This window comes from Vanacampus margaritifer, chromosome 10, assembly GCF_051991255.1.
Source record: "Vanacampus margaritifer isolate UIUO_Vmar chromosome 10, RoL_Vmar_1.0, whole genome shotgun sequence".
NCBI lineage: Eukaryota > Metazoa > Chordata > Actinopteri > Syngnathiformes > Syngnathidae > Vanacampus > Vanacampus margaritifer.
The window spans coordinates 12262915-12277881 of record NC_135441.1 but is presented as its reverse complement, the minus strand read 5'-3'; the positions used below and the strand labels follow the sequence as shown (position 1 = coordinate 12277881).

The following is a 14967-nucleotide window of genomic DNA, read 5'->3' as shown; positions in this document are numbered from 1 at the left end:
TCATGGTCACTCTTGTGGCTGCACAATCACAAAAGGAAAATCATTACTGGATATCATAAGTGTCACACAAATCAGCCAAATAGCATGGGGATTTACTTACTGTAGCATTTTATTTTTACCATCCTCACATAATGTTTTACACAAGTGTCTCTTTGCCTCCTGTTCGATGGCCTCTTAGAGTGGTAAAGTTCAGTCTGAATGTGCATGTAAATTACAGTGAAAAATCTATCAAGTTAAACGTAATGTATGTCGCAATGTATGAAACAAATTTCAATGTTCCAGGGTCAGTTGCCATCAAAGAGTCCTTACTTGATGAACATTTGTGCCTTGAGATACGGTTGTCCAGACTTTAAAACTTAACTCACTTCACAACAAGCAACAGTTTGGCACATAGTGAACATTTCTTTAAAAAAAAGAGGCTTTAAGATGGTTAATTCATAATTAAATAAACTGAGAGGAGTGTAATAGACAAGTTGTAGCGAAGGGTGGAAGCAATACAAATACTTTTCACCGTATAAATAAACAGTGCCACAAACATAAGTATGAAGTGTGTGTAGCTGTGCGCTACAGGAGCCCGTCGTAAAATCCTTCTCAAGTTAGCGTTTGTCACATTTTGTTCTTTTGTAATGATCCTTATTTGCATCTGTGGATTTGTCAAAAAGGGAAAGAAATTCTGTAATTTTATTTCAGACAACCATTTATATTGCACTTTTCTCGTGAATAGATCTCAAAAAAGATTGGCTAACTATAATTTATAGGCTATTTTTATTTAATATATATTTTTATTATACTGTGCACCTTGCAGAGATTTAGTTTAAAATGGTTATGCAGCATTTTTATTTAAATCTTATTATTTGAACTGAGCATTTTCATGAACCAGGTGAAGAAACCCTTTTGTTATTTATTCATTTGATTTAGCCACCATTCACTGAAATATCCGGTTTCAATTACTTGTGACAGGTCATATTTGGCTTTGACTGAAAAATTTCTTGCAGGGGAAAAAAAAAAAAATATATATTGTATATCTATATTAAGCCAAAATAAATCAGGACATGAGTTTTGGTCTATATCGCCCAGCCATAGCTCAAGGCACACTATACAGGCAGTTTTTACGGTCATACAAATATGAATTATTTCCAGTTTTTATTTCTATTGTGCAAAATGTTAACTCTGATTAATAAGGCATTGTGTGAGTGTGCACCATTTTTTGGGGGGATTTTTAGATGAATAAGGTGATCAATCATCTGGTCTAAAATATTGGTCAATACTCTTTTTTTTTTTTTTTTTTTTTCCCCTATCAACGCACAAAAATTCACCGCTTGTTTTTAAGCTGCCGCTGACCTTTTGACAAACGAGGCTTTCAGCAGGACATGTGAGCTTTCGGTTAAGTGACGCTGAACCCGTGCGATGACACCCGGCAAAGGGCTCGCTGATTATTTATGAGCACGGTGGAACCTCTAAATTCGAACGCAACTTAACTTATGCAAGTATGCGTAAAGATGAACCTCAACATCCCAGCGGCCCCTCACAGAGCTGCGTGTGCGTCACCTGATCCGCATTGACATACATCTGCGGTGAATATTAGCATATAGGGCATTCAGACACGCTCCACATGCTTGTTTAAATATTGTGCAGTGCATACGATAACAGTAGAATGCCTGGCGGGTGTGACATAGCATATTCTCACTGGAGTGACTCGTCAACTCTTACCAAATGGTAAACAGACAAGATGGATATGCTAAAGCAACTGCAGCTAATCTTTCTTTAGACCTGCGTAAAAAAGTCTGCGTGTTGTTTTTGCGACTCTATAACAACCACATGTAACTACTGTAGAAGAGACAACAGGAAGCAGAGCCGAAGGCGGTCGAAATGAAGATGTAGAGGTTTTGTCTCGGAGTGACCAGGTTAGATAGGATTAGAAATGAGCTCAGCAGAGGGACAGCCAAGGTTTGATGTTTTGTGGACAAAGTTAGAGTGAAAGCAGATGGCTTGGACACATCCGGAGGAGAGATAGTGAGTATATTGCTACAAGGATGATGAGGACGGAGCTGCCAGACAGAGAGAGTAACAGAGAGTGAGAGGAAGGCCTAAGAGAAGGTTGATGGATGTCGTGAAAAAGACATGAGGGTATTTAGTGTTGGAGAGGAGGATCCAAAAGATCCACTCCGTACGAAAAAGAATGATGCGTTGTGGCAACCCCTAATGGGACAAACAAAAAGTAAAAGAAGATTATGAGGTGTAGTATTGCCAGATTAAAGCTATATATCATTAGTATTTTTATCAAATGAATTTAATATTAAGGGGGCCGGAATTTATTTTAGGAGAAAGTTTGATTATGATAAAGTTACTTCTTTATATTTATTTATTGTTTGTGGTAAGATTGCCATAATGTTTTTTTTAATATAGTATTTTATGTGTTATTTATTATTATTATTTTTATTTTTATTTTTTTTCGTGTTTTGACGATAGTTGTTTTTGAAATGTATATTTTGAAATGTGAGTTGCTGTTGAAATTACGAGAATTGCCCTATCTTTTTTGAGAGGACAAAAAATTCTGTAAAAGTTTTGTAAGTTACAAAAAATTTCTTGTATTTTAGAACCAAGTTCTACTGTTACCAGAATAACATTATATAAGTTAACATTTATCTGAAAAAATGTAATCATACAGAAATAAAGCATTTGAATTTTTAACTGTTTATATTGCACGATTGATGAGTGAGATAGTTCATAAGTAGAGCATGTTGTGCTCGTCTGAGTATGCCTCCATCCTCACATTGAAATATCAGCTCTGTGGCACATTACAGTAAAGCCCGATAAGACATCAATCTGACACAAACAGCTAAAAATAACCAGGCTCTTGGAATAAGAGGTAGTAGGTGTCATCAACAGCTGTGTTGATCTTTTTGGAGACACCACGTAATTTGAGAAAATACCTTTTTGAAAAATGTACTCTTGATGGCAAATATTTTTACAAAAAAAGATTACTTGAATATCATGTTGTTGTTGAAAAAAGTTACGGCTTTGTTCTCAAGATTTTAATTTTTGAGGGACAAGCTTTGTAATCCTAAAATAGTGAATTGTTGTGGGGGATTTCAATATTATGAGAATGAAATGGTATTTTTCTGAGAAAATAGTAGAAGAATAAAGTCTCTTTTTTAGCAAGACAATTCTTATATACTTACAAGAGTGCTCACATTTTTTGAGAGGAGAAAGTAATTTTATAAAAATTTAAAAAGGAAAATAATATATGACAAGAATGCCATATTTTTCAGGGTGGGGTGAGGGGGTTATCATGTTCATTTGAAAAAAAAAAAATATATATATATATATAATTTTACAAGGAAGAAGTTAAAATTCAACAAGAAAAAAAGGGCAAAAGTAAGATTTAAAAAAAAAAGGAGCAACAAAACATTTTTTTTAATGAAAAAGTTAAAATCTGAGTAGTTGACCTTTTTCAAAAAAAAAGTTTGAGTATACCTGATTAATACTGAAATTTGGCAATTAAATATATTGTAATATAAGGTAATTTAGAATTTCGTCAAAATGGTGAAAAAACATATTTTGAGATTTTGTTAGGGTTTTTTCAGCTAGGAAAAAGCGGGTTTTAACAAGAGAAATTGAGCAATCCCCCCCAAACATATTCACTTAAATGTTACTACTTTTTGTCTCAAAGAATCTTAAAAGATATTCCATAATGAGTAGTCATATCTAATAAGATGACATTTTTATTTCTGTGTTTGATCCATAGGGAAGCTAATAGTGTTTTGTCAGCCTGAAACAGTCCTGTTTTGGATTACAGACATTGAATACATTTCAAAATGCTGCCCTCGTGTTTCTGTGTGTACAAAACATACTAGGTGGTTTTCCAGCAAAATCACCACACAAATCCAGTTCACACAAATGTCTCCTTTCTTCCTTGCCTCACATTCACGGCCTTTTTTGTTTCAAGTTTGTTTACATGATATGGTTTCTTCTTGAAACCATTCAGTATTTACCAGAGCGTTTTTGTTTTTTAATAATCCAAATCCAGCTCCATTTCCGTGTGGACACGGACTTAGTCCGGCTCGTGTGGTATGCTGTGCTCTGTCTGCATGGCAACCGAAGAAAACAGACCTCACCGTCAGTCAAGCTGCACACAAACGACTTGACTTTGTTTCCGCGGACTGGACAGTCTATTTGTGAAGCGTGAGAGCAACTGATATTCGTATGCAAAGGTGAGAGAGTCTAATACTGTTTGAGAATTGCTCTTGAAAACAAACAGGTCGAGGTTGACCAGCGTGTTGGCATGAAAACAGAGCCTCGCGACACATGGCGTGTTTATCGCCATGCCATAAACTGCAGCCGGGAATGGTAGGCTTCCTGTTTGTCGCATGTTTTCGACTCGTGGAAAATGTCAGGCGGCATCAGCAAAATCTCGTGGCACGTCACCAAACAAGGATGTTTACAAAAAGTAAATCAAGTGTTACTGACTTGACTTATTAGTTCAATTTGTCCCATGACAATCTTGTAACTTTTCTTCTTTTTTTTTTCCTCCATTGAAATCAATGGGACAGCTATTAATTTATTGCCCAAAAACACCAACAAAATTTTTTTTTTAGTAAAAAAAAAAAAAATAGCACTCAAAGAATGAATTGTTTGTGTCATGATTTCATGTATCACATTGTGTGGCTACTTGTGATGTGTGCGTCTTGGCCACCAGGGAGCAGTATAGAAAGTACAGTATACCCATAGGGATGTAAACGAAGGAGAGGTACACTTTGAGTTGAGATGGTCACGATTTCACATTATGCAGTAATATTAGTCATTTTTTGCAGAGTGAAGAATATATTCCTGTACATTTTATTATATTGTCTAGCTACATTTGTTATGAACGGCACTGTTTGTGTTCGAATAGCCGTTGCCTAAAGGGTTATAGCACCACAGCGTCAATGCTAGCTTTGTTAGCATTTTTGCATGGTTTTAGCTTTAAGGTATCAGGGTTTCGTCAGGCAAAAATTATGTGGTTTGTTTAAATACACAATGTGGAATTGATTTTGGTTTATTTCGTTTTACAGTAAACTTGAAGTAGGAGTGAACGATTTTGTTTTCTGGGTGTGAAAGCTGTATTCATGTTGAATGAATTGCAACAGGTGGATACGCCGTTTCATTGGAGCTAGAGGACATTTAGTTAGTTCTGCTTGTCATTATACATCAGTGGCATAGATGCAACAAAGAAATACTACACTAATGTACCGCAGAACAGCAATTGGCACACACGCTAAGAAAGGGTGTGAGTTCAAGCCAACTGTAACTTGGACATTCGCCGAAAATTTGTCCAGTCCTCGCTTTGAGCCCTCACACCCTTGCTTTCGTGCCATCCTCACATCCTTAACTTTCCCGACGATGCTCTGGTTCCCCGCTGCGTGTAACGAGATCCTCTAACTGACCCAGATAACACCCGCACTTTATCGCTTCTGACCCACACTTCCTGGTATTGCACTGCTTTGCCAGGAAGACTTATTCCTGATGATTTTTTTTATTTATTTCCATCCCATGCTCCTTGTTGCTGAAGTTGAAAATCTAGATTACTTAAAAAATAAATAAAAAAAGTCATTTACAGATACATTTACAGAGTTCATATTTATTCAGTTTCCCCGCTGTACTGAAAATTCTGTCTATGAATACCTCAACATGTGGTTAATCGATGTCTGGATGAGGGTTAACGAGTGACATCTAGGTCAAATGAAAACCATGGCCTACAATTTATTAGTGATTTACTTAACTGCAGTTAATTATTTACATTGGAAGCAGAAGCAGGACACACCAAAAAAAAGCTGAATGGGCAGAAAGTGGACTTACTAAAGCTTTGACCGACGCTAGACAAGATTGACTTTATTGCGTCTCTTCGCAGTTCAGCGAGTTCACTGCACTTGCGTTGTGACATGAAAAAATGCTTGTGAAATTGTTAAATCAAGCCGGTAATTTTCTGCCTTCTGAGGTGACATCAGAGCAGTAACAAATTGAAAACATTTTCCAACCAACCCCCTCAGGTGACTTGTTTAAAAAGTGATTAGCAGCTTGACTTTTTCTAGTGTTGGAATTTTCTTTGGTGGCTGCAAAGTAAAGTATCACAGATCTGTAAAGGGCTGAGCAATATTGACAGCTGCTGTGCGTTTTGGCTTTTTGGGGGCAGTGTGATGCAATTTAATTCTATTAAAATAACTCATTTTTCACACATTGGGAAGAATTTGTGCCTTTGTGTAGTGTTAACTTTATTGTGCGTATGTGTTCCCACATTTGTGTGTGAATATTCATTATTTGAAGAAAAAACACTCCCAAAGTCAATGCTAACTTCCTCTTAGCATTTGAATGGGATCCTCTCTTCGCTTTTAGCATTAGCACTAGGCTAGCGATGTTTTAAAAACATAGCATGTTTTTTATGTGAATATACAGTGGATGTAATTCTTATCATCTTGCGTTTTACAGTTAACTCCCAACTGGAGTGTCATTAAACATCTTAAAGGATGCTGAGTGACAACAGAATAACCAGAGTAACATACGCTACACACTTGCAAGTTGCTAATGCTACGCAAGCAAAATGGTGCATTCAGGGTACTTTCAGGGCGTAGGAAACTTTGGTTTTCTTCGATGATAACATTTTAAGGGAAAAATAATCTGCCATTTGGCCGAATTAGCCGATTATTTTGGCCGGTGTTTGAAAGGCAATAATCGGACGATTATAATCTGCGGCGAGCATGCATTACTGTTGACCAACCGTTTTAGGTCTACTTGATTTTTATTTTTATTTATCCGATTGTGACTTCAGTGTGATTCTTATTGTTAGGGACGGCTAACATCGAAGCTAGCAAGTCAAAGACAGGGGACTTACTTTTTTGTGCTCAAAATATCCTCTTATGTGCTTGTTATTGTGGCACAAATCTAACACCATACTGTAAACTTCTGCCAACATCCAATTTAATTGCCTTGCTCTTTGGGACGGCCTTCCTGATTATTTTTTTTAATCAAACATTATATTCTACATATTTTCTGTTTATAGATTATGTGCCTATCACAACACACATTGATAATTGATTTATCGCCCAGCCCTGTCTTTGCATGTGGCGCCGTCACTTGACGATGGTGGATGTTCACCCGCACTCGCTGCAAAGTCATGCACAGAAAAATTGGGTATTGAGGCAGTGTTTTGTACATTCGCCCAATTGTGACATTTTTCATAAGTAGTTGATAACTAACGTTAGAGCATAGAAAATGGGCTACAGCTTGTCGAGCAAAAAGTGCACTGAAGCAATTTTATGTACAGTATTTTCATTTAACTAAAACCTATATTTTTCTCTTTTATTACCTTTCCAATGATTGTCATTAATTACTTTAAAGTACCCCTCTTTTTTTTCTTTTTTTTTTGCAGTGGTTATATCTGGTCCATTATTGTTGTTATTGTTTTAATGAGCCTAACTTGGGACGTGAGCCCGTTCGTAGGTATATGTACAGTTCATAGAATAAATGTAAAAATAACTGACATTTTACAATGTGATCGACACAGCGACCGATTTCAGCTTGCTAAACTATAAGCGGAATTTATTTGTTTACCAGGCTAATCAATGAAACCAATACAGTGTAAATATTTGAATAAGCTGTGGGCCAATGGGTGCGGGAAAAGTTGGACCCTGAGGTCAGAAAAAAAAGTTGAGGCCCTGCTTTAAGGGATGGCGTGACTCAGGCTGGATTGTTTTTGTTCGAGCTTCGCTGATTCTTTGCTGCTGTCAATCATTGACTGCACGTCTGAGGACTGGCGTGTGTGCGTGCATGTCGTCGGGCTAGAACAACTCCTCACATAATGAACCCAAAAACTCCTCCCGCGTTCTCTGCCTGCTTCCCGGCTCTCTTGCCTCCATTGTGATTGGCTCAGTCAAGTGGAGTTGCCTCCCCAATTTCCGCCGCTCCGCCTCCCCAGCCTGCTGGTGTTGTTGCCTGGTTACGTCAGGACTTTACTTGGGCAGCGCCACCGCCGCGGCTGGATGTAGGATGCACCCGGGCGCTGGTCTTGAAGACAGCAGCTAGATGTTGTTCTCCTTGTGGGAGGTCTGACTGATCAAGCGAATAGACGCAGTAGTCAGCTCTGCTTTTTTTGTTTTTCAAGAAGCCCTGTGTAAAAAGTGGTAACAGCAACCATGAGGATGTCCTGTGACGTTCTGCTGCAGAGGTAAACACGGCAGTTGCATAACTCAGGAATGAATGAATGATGTGGCATCGCACAATTCTGAATTATGAATGCAAAGTGGATTTTTTTTTTTCCTCGCTCACTGTTTCATCATTTTGTAAGAGTTCGTTTCCATACGGCGCATTCTCTTTTTGACTCCGGCCTGTCGAGGAGTCCTGCTGCATTTGCAGCATTCATTTGATCGTTTTTCACCTCCTTAAAATTTAAGCATTCATTTTTTTAAATTAATTTCTTATTGCTTAATTTATTGTAAAAAACGAATGTAATATTGCTAAAATGATTTTACATACGCATTTAACAAATTTGATAATTCAATAACTAGTTCATTCTAATGAAGGTAACAATATTAATTAATAAAGAATGGATTATTAATTTTGATGTATTTTATTTTATATCTGTAACAATTCGTATTCTATGTAATAATTGCTTAATTCAGTTTGATTAAGGTCCCCTTCTATTTAAAAAAAACAACATTTTGATGTCATTTTATCAGATTTGCAAGCATTTTTTTTTGTTGGAAATGAGCAGGACAAAATTATTCCAAGCTGTATTCATTCTTCAGAAATAACTCATTTTGAATGGTCTGTTTTCTCCGTTTTAATATTCAACAATGTTCAATATGCACATGACCTTTGTTCCGATTGGGTCTCTGTTCTTCTTAATTTGATGTGGGAACGAACCAATCGTGTTAGTTGCCACTGCTGTTTGTCACTGTCTCTTCATGGACTAATTTGGCACAATTCGTAGAGGTTGGCTTGATCAACGTAAACTTGCTTCTCAATCTACTCTGAGTTATTAACTTTAAACCTACATGGTGACATCGCACGACCTTGCAGCCTCCAGAGGTTGATGTTTAGGTGTGTCGCAAACATAGCACAGTTCTAGCTCTGAATTGTTAAGGAGCTTCTCCAAAAATAAATTGAAACACTTTATTCCTTAACCCGTCTGAGATTGGCAGCTGATTCAAAGTTTTAGACGCCGTCGCCATCACTCAGTTTTCAGAGTTGAATAGATGTGTAGCGGCAATAAAGTCGGCATACCTGAATATTGAGTCATGATCCTACGTACATCACAACACCAGCGAATTCAAATCTGAGGCGTTTTGCAAGCCTTTTGCCTTTCAGTCAGTCATTTAAGTTAAATTAGATTTATAAAACAGTGGGAAAAATTGATCATCTTATTGTGGGACTTTATATTACTATAAAATGAGATTAAGAAAACAAGTTAGTTTGTTTATTTTTCATCGTTATCTGTGACTGGCATGGCCCATTTGTCCATTTCTTCATTGATGCAATAGTTCCCAACCCCTGGCTCAAGAGCGTCCTTGACGTCTCTTCTCCTCCAAGGGCTGTGAACGCCTCACACCCCGCTAACGGATCAGTTTATGACGTGTCTGCGTGCGTCCCGGTCGTAATCGCTGACTCGCTGACAGCAGCACCTTTAAGGACTTGCTCACAGTTTCATTGCTCGTGCACATGGAAATACATATTTGAAACCTCAAGCTGTTTTTTGGGGGGGTATCATTTATTTTGCTTGTCTAATCTGCTACATACATACATTGTCAATTAGTTTGCTGCAGATTGGTGCATGTGGTGGACACATCACAGACAGCACAAATAAATAACAAATAGCTTGCCGCCTAACCTCCACGCAGCATTGACAACTTCACCGTTATGTGCGAGTAGAGTAACTCTAAGTAAGGTTGTCACAATCTATCAAAATTGACACACATTTACCGAATTGAGCAACAATGGCAAAAAGATTCACTTTGTAATGCAAAATCCAAATACATAGCAAATACATCATCTGGGAATGTTTCAGGATGCAGGATGTTGTAGCACCTCTCGAATATTCAATCGCTTAATTGCTAATGATGCTTAAAATGCATAATTAACTCATTCACTGCCATTGACGGCTATAAACGTCAAAAATTCATTTGAACTATTTCTATTAGTTCAGTATTGTATTTAGTTTTTTTTCTTCACTTTTGTTAACAAGAGTATGAAAACCTAGATTTTTTTTATTGTACATCTAGAACAGATATAACATTTGTGATTAATCGTGAGTTAACTAGTAAAGTCATGCGATTAATTACAATAAAAAAAATTGCCTGTCGCCCCAAATTTTTATTAATCTTTTTTCTTTTCTTTTTTATTCATTCACTGCCATTGACGGCTATAAACATAAAAACATTATTTTAACTATTTCTATTAAACATTTTTCCCACTTTGGTTAACAAGAGTATGAAAACCTAGATTTGTTTTTATTGTACATTTGAATAGATATAAAATTTGTGATTAATCGTGAGTTAACTAGTGAAGTCATGCGATTAATTATAATTAATAACTTGAATTGCCTGTCGCTCCTAATTTTTAATAATCGTTGTTTTCTTTTATGAATTTATGGCAGTGAAGGAGTTAAGGTAGAAAAAAAACATACGTACGTCGCATTAAGTATATACTGTATAGTATAAGTCTAGATTGCCCTCTTGTGGCTGTCTGTGAAATTACATTCCCCCAGTATATGTTTGTCATATATAAATCGCTCCAGAGTATAAGTCGCAAGAACAGCCAACCTATGAAAAAAGGGGTGATTTATAGTCCGGAAATATGGTAATTGTATTGGTGCCAAACAGGAAAGTAGTACAATTGATCCAAGGAAGTATGTTCAAGGGTTACATTTTGACTAAGAGACAATATTATGGGATATGTCAGGGAGGACCTAAATTTAGCCTAAGTTCTTACAAAGTCTTCACCGGTGTACAAGTGTATGTATGTACAAGTGCACTGAGGGTGCATTTTTTTCAAAATCAAATCATCGTAAAGCTTTTTTTTTTTCTCCTCAGGGTAATGTTGCAAGGAGTCTTTGAAATTGTATTTAAGTGTTTTGGGATCATAGTTTGTGGTGTATTTACGGTTTAAATGATTAATATAGGCAATTAAATGTTTTCATATTTATCATGTCTAATAAATTCTGCATGGACAACGATCTTGACTCTTAAGCATCATCTTGGAAAGACTTGACGCGTTACCTCACAGGTCCACTTAACTCATTCACTGCCATAAATTCATTTAAAAAAAAAAGATAGAAAATTAGGGGCGACAAGCAATAATTTTTTGAAATTGTAATTAATTGCATGACTTCACTAGTTAACTAACGATTAATTACAAATTTTGTTCTAAATGTACAATAAAAAAAATCTAGGTTTTCATACTCTTGTTAACAAAAGTGGAAAACATGTTAAACTAATAGAAATAGTTTATAGCCGTCAATGGCAGTGAATGAATAAAAAAAAAGATTATAAAAAATTCAGGGCATCAGGCAATTAAATTTTTTAATTGTAATTAATCGCATGACTTCACTAGTTAACTCACAATTAATCACAAATGATGTATCTGTTCTAAATGTACAATTAAAAAAAATTGTTAACAAAAGTGGAAAAAATGTTAAACTAATAGAAATACTTGGAATGAATTTTTGACGTTTATAGCCGTCAATGGCAGTGAATGAGTTAATTAGCTTTGTCTGTCTGGGGGCCCCTCGGCCCACCAAGGACAAGTAGTCGTTGGGTCCTACCAGTATTAAGATGGCACATTATCGCAGGTTACATAACATTTCTAGCGCTAACCGATGCGGCTCCAAGTAGCACAGAGCCAAAATCTCCTCTGCTTCGATGGCGAGATGTTTGATGTCGATGTGGTCATATTCTGTCACCATGATAGGAAAGGAATTTGGAATTTTATTTCCATGTAAGGCCGTTAAGATGGAGGATGTCTTTCATGTCAAGTGTTTTCCCACTTAACACCTTGAGACTTGAGTGTGTACTTGAACTCCTCATATACTATATTGCTCCATATAATATGACTGCCCTTGCGTTGTTACGTAAACGTGCTGCCCCGGAATGTGCCCCGGTGTGCGCTTGCGAGCATCCACAGCCGCGTCTCAGCTGTGTAGAAAGAACAACTCTGCAAATGTGACCTCGATAGCACACACATACACACACACACACAGTCTCATATCTTGTTATCAATTAAGTAGCCTAAATAACAATGTGGCGCCGCTGACTTTGTGTATGCGTTGGCGCCCTTTGTGAGCATCCTTGTATTTGTCCTTATTCTGTTTCCTGTTTTGACTCCCACGCTCGCACGTACTCTCCAAGGTCGTTCCATCTCTGTAAAGGCAGTCCAGGAGAACAGGATGTTCTAAGCGTATCTTCTTCTTTTTCTTCTCACTGCAGCTCCCACCTCTCCCCTGTGCCCATGCTGCCTGCTGAGTCTGCAGAGTGAGTACGCACGCACACGGTATACATTAAAGGTACCTGGATAGCTACAGGGTAATAAAAGATGGCGGAAGGCAGGTGATGCAGAGCTTCTTTTTTTTTCCATTGCATTTTTTTTTTCACCCAGTTTTATTTGTATTAATTGTTTTATTATTATTTATTGTGTGTAATTTAGTTTTTTGAAGTAATCTATTTTTTTCCATCTTAAAAAATGTTCTCATGTAATTTCTGTACCCCCCCCCCCCCCCCCCAAAAAAAAATTCCAACTTTTTTTTTTATTAAATAATTTTTTTGCGTGTTTTCTGTCTGATAGCTTTCATAACATTTCTAATATTTGGCATTCTCTGCTAATGTTTGTGTATTTTCTATCGTGTAATCGTTTGTTTGTTTTCTACTATTTTTGTTCTTATTTGTATATTTTTCTGCCTTCCAATATTTTTCCGTCTTTATATGTGCTTCTATTTATTTCTTCCATTTTTTTGTATGTTTCCTCAACTTTTGTTTCCTTTTGTAAATATGTTAAGTATTGCTTTGGCTCTGAGTAGCAAGTGTACCCTATGGCCTTGGCCCCTCCCCATAGTAAATCCTTCACACATTTCTTTGAACAATATCACACTCGTCCTGACCGCCATGATCATTTTGCGTTACAATATGAAATGCTGACATTTGAATCTCTGTGATGAGGAAGAGGATGGTCAAAGGTGCGACAGAAGCGGTTTAATAAGGTTTGAAGACCGCAATAAAAGTGTTAGGTCATAAGTGGTAGTGTCATAAACCACAAAATAGGGAGGGGGGAGCACTTTCATGAGTGTCAACCTGTGCATTGCGTGGTCAAGCCCAGACTTGTTGATGATACCTTCTTAAATGAAGTCAAAATCAAAGGTCAAATACTCCATGCTTTTATTTTGGAAGGTATGCTTTTATTTAATGTGCACATGTGGATGCTAGTGCAAGTGAAGTAGCAAGGAGGATCTAAGACTTGTCCGCAATGCGATGCCAATTTAATTTACTTTTTGCTATATTTAGTGACTTTTCCAACCGATTGTTCCCAAAAGGAGACTAGCAGAAATAACAACAGTTGTTTTAATGTTAGCAACATTTTATTTCCTGCACGGTGGAAGGAAGAGGGCCAACATAATAATACTGATAATACTGTAGGCAAATCAACAATTTCATATACTGTACGTATTGTGTGTATTATAAGTCATCACTGTATCATTAAAAATCACTGTCAATAATTTTATGCTACTGTAACCACTTTTCTATGTATTTGAGAGTCCTGACTAAGATCAGCTAATATGAGTTGGTAGTTGGTGCACAAAATTTATTAATTTTCTAAGTGTAATTAATGTAATTTTAAATGACTGTTTATACTTTTTTATTATTATTTTTTTAATCCCAATACATACCATATTGACAGAAATTTTCTGAAAGAAGACAGTATGCATGACTAAGTTAGGTTTGCACGTTGGCTTGTCTCACGGCAAGCATACCAGCTATCTCATGTGGCCGTTTTGCTAAATTAATTGCCCACTCGTGCTTAGATGGTACAGACAGCTGCGTACACACTATTACACCACCATGTTCCCATCACGTGTACCCTCTGCTGGGCCTCGGAGCTAAAATAAACGAGGAGGAAGATAAAGAAAGCACACCAAAATCTCAGTAGATCTTAAGGATCAAGTGTGTGGTGGGATGAGCGTTTTTACCTTTTAAAGCCTGGCTTGATTCTTCAGCATCTGGCTTTCGACAGATATTTTACTAACTTTCTCAAAACATTGAATACTGTATGTGCTGTCTAATAAGGCATCTTATCACATATAGCATATAGCATAATGTAACGTTTACCAACATTTACTAACATAATGCGTATCAGCTTCTCACTGGAATTCTAAAATGTTTTTCGTGTCAATGAACGTGCGTTGAACATGTGTTGCGTGTCTTCAGGATCATCGAACGAACCATCAGGGCAGCAGTGGAGCAACATTTCTTTGATCTCAAGTCCTCCATTGAGCAGGACCTCGGCACCTTTGACAGCCAACAAGGGTGAGAGACCAACACGACTCAACGCACCGAGCGGTGTGTGTGACACACGTTCTCCTTATCCTCTTAACCTTCTCTCATCTCCTTGCAGTGACATAGTGCAGCCTGCCGGTTGCCATGGTGAGCGCCAGCCGAAAGCAGATCAGGAAAACACACAGGTGAGAGTGGAAGAAGTCTTTGAGGCTTGGTTTGCCATATTAATGGTTTGTTGTTTATTCCTAAAAGGATGCACCGGGGGAGGGTTCGGGAATGGAGCTGGACGCCGTCCGAGATGGCGAGAACAACATGGATGGCGCCAGGTAGAGGTTCATTCCACCTTGTTGGTTCAGTTTGCAAAGCGTCTCTCGCATGCTTGGAGTCACTGAAGGTTAACATCGTCCGTGTTTGCAAGTTGCTTGGCTCCAAGCGGCCCAATGAAGTCAATTCA

At 37.4% G+C, this 14967-nt stretch overlaps 1 protein-coding gene across 6 annotated transcripts in view; it reads left to right on the top strand.

The window, feature by feature from the left end:
• Positions 1–14967, top strand: part of fam13b (family with sequence similarity 13 member B) — a 49317-nt gene that overhangs the window by 23956 nt on the left and 10394 nt on the right. For all 6 annotated transcript variants that reach the window (XM_077577407.1, XM_077577413.1, XM_077577410.1 and 3 more), the window contains exons 8-11: positions 12456–12500; positions 14445–14543; positions 14632–14698; positions 14766–14839. In XM_077577407.1, the coding sequence (XP_077433533.1) occupies positions 12456–12500; positions 14445–14543; positions 14632–14698; positions 14766–14839 (285 nt within the window). The remainder of the gene's footprint in view (positions 1–12455; positions 12501–14444; positions 14544–14631; positions 14699–14765; positions 14840–14967) is intronic.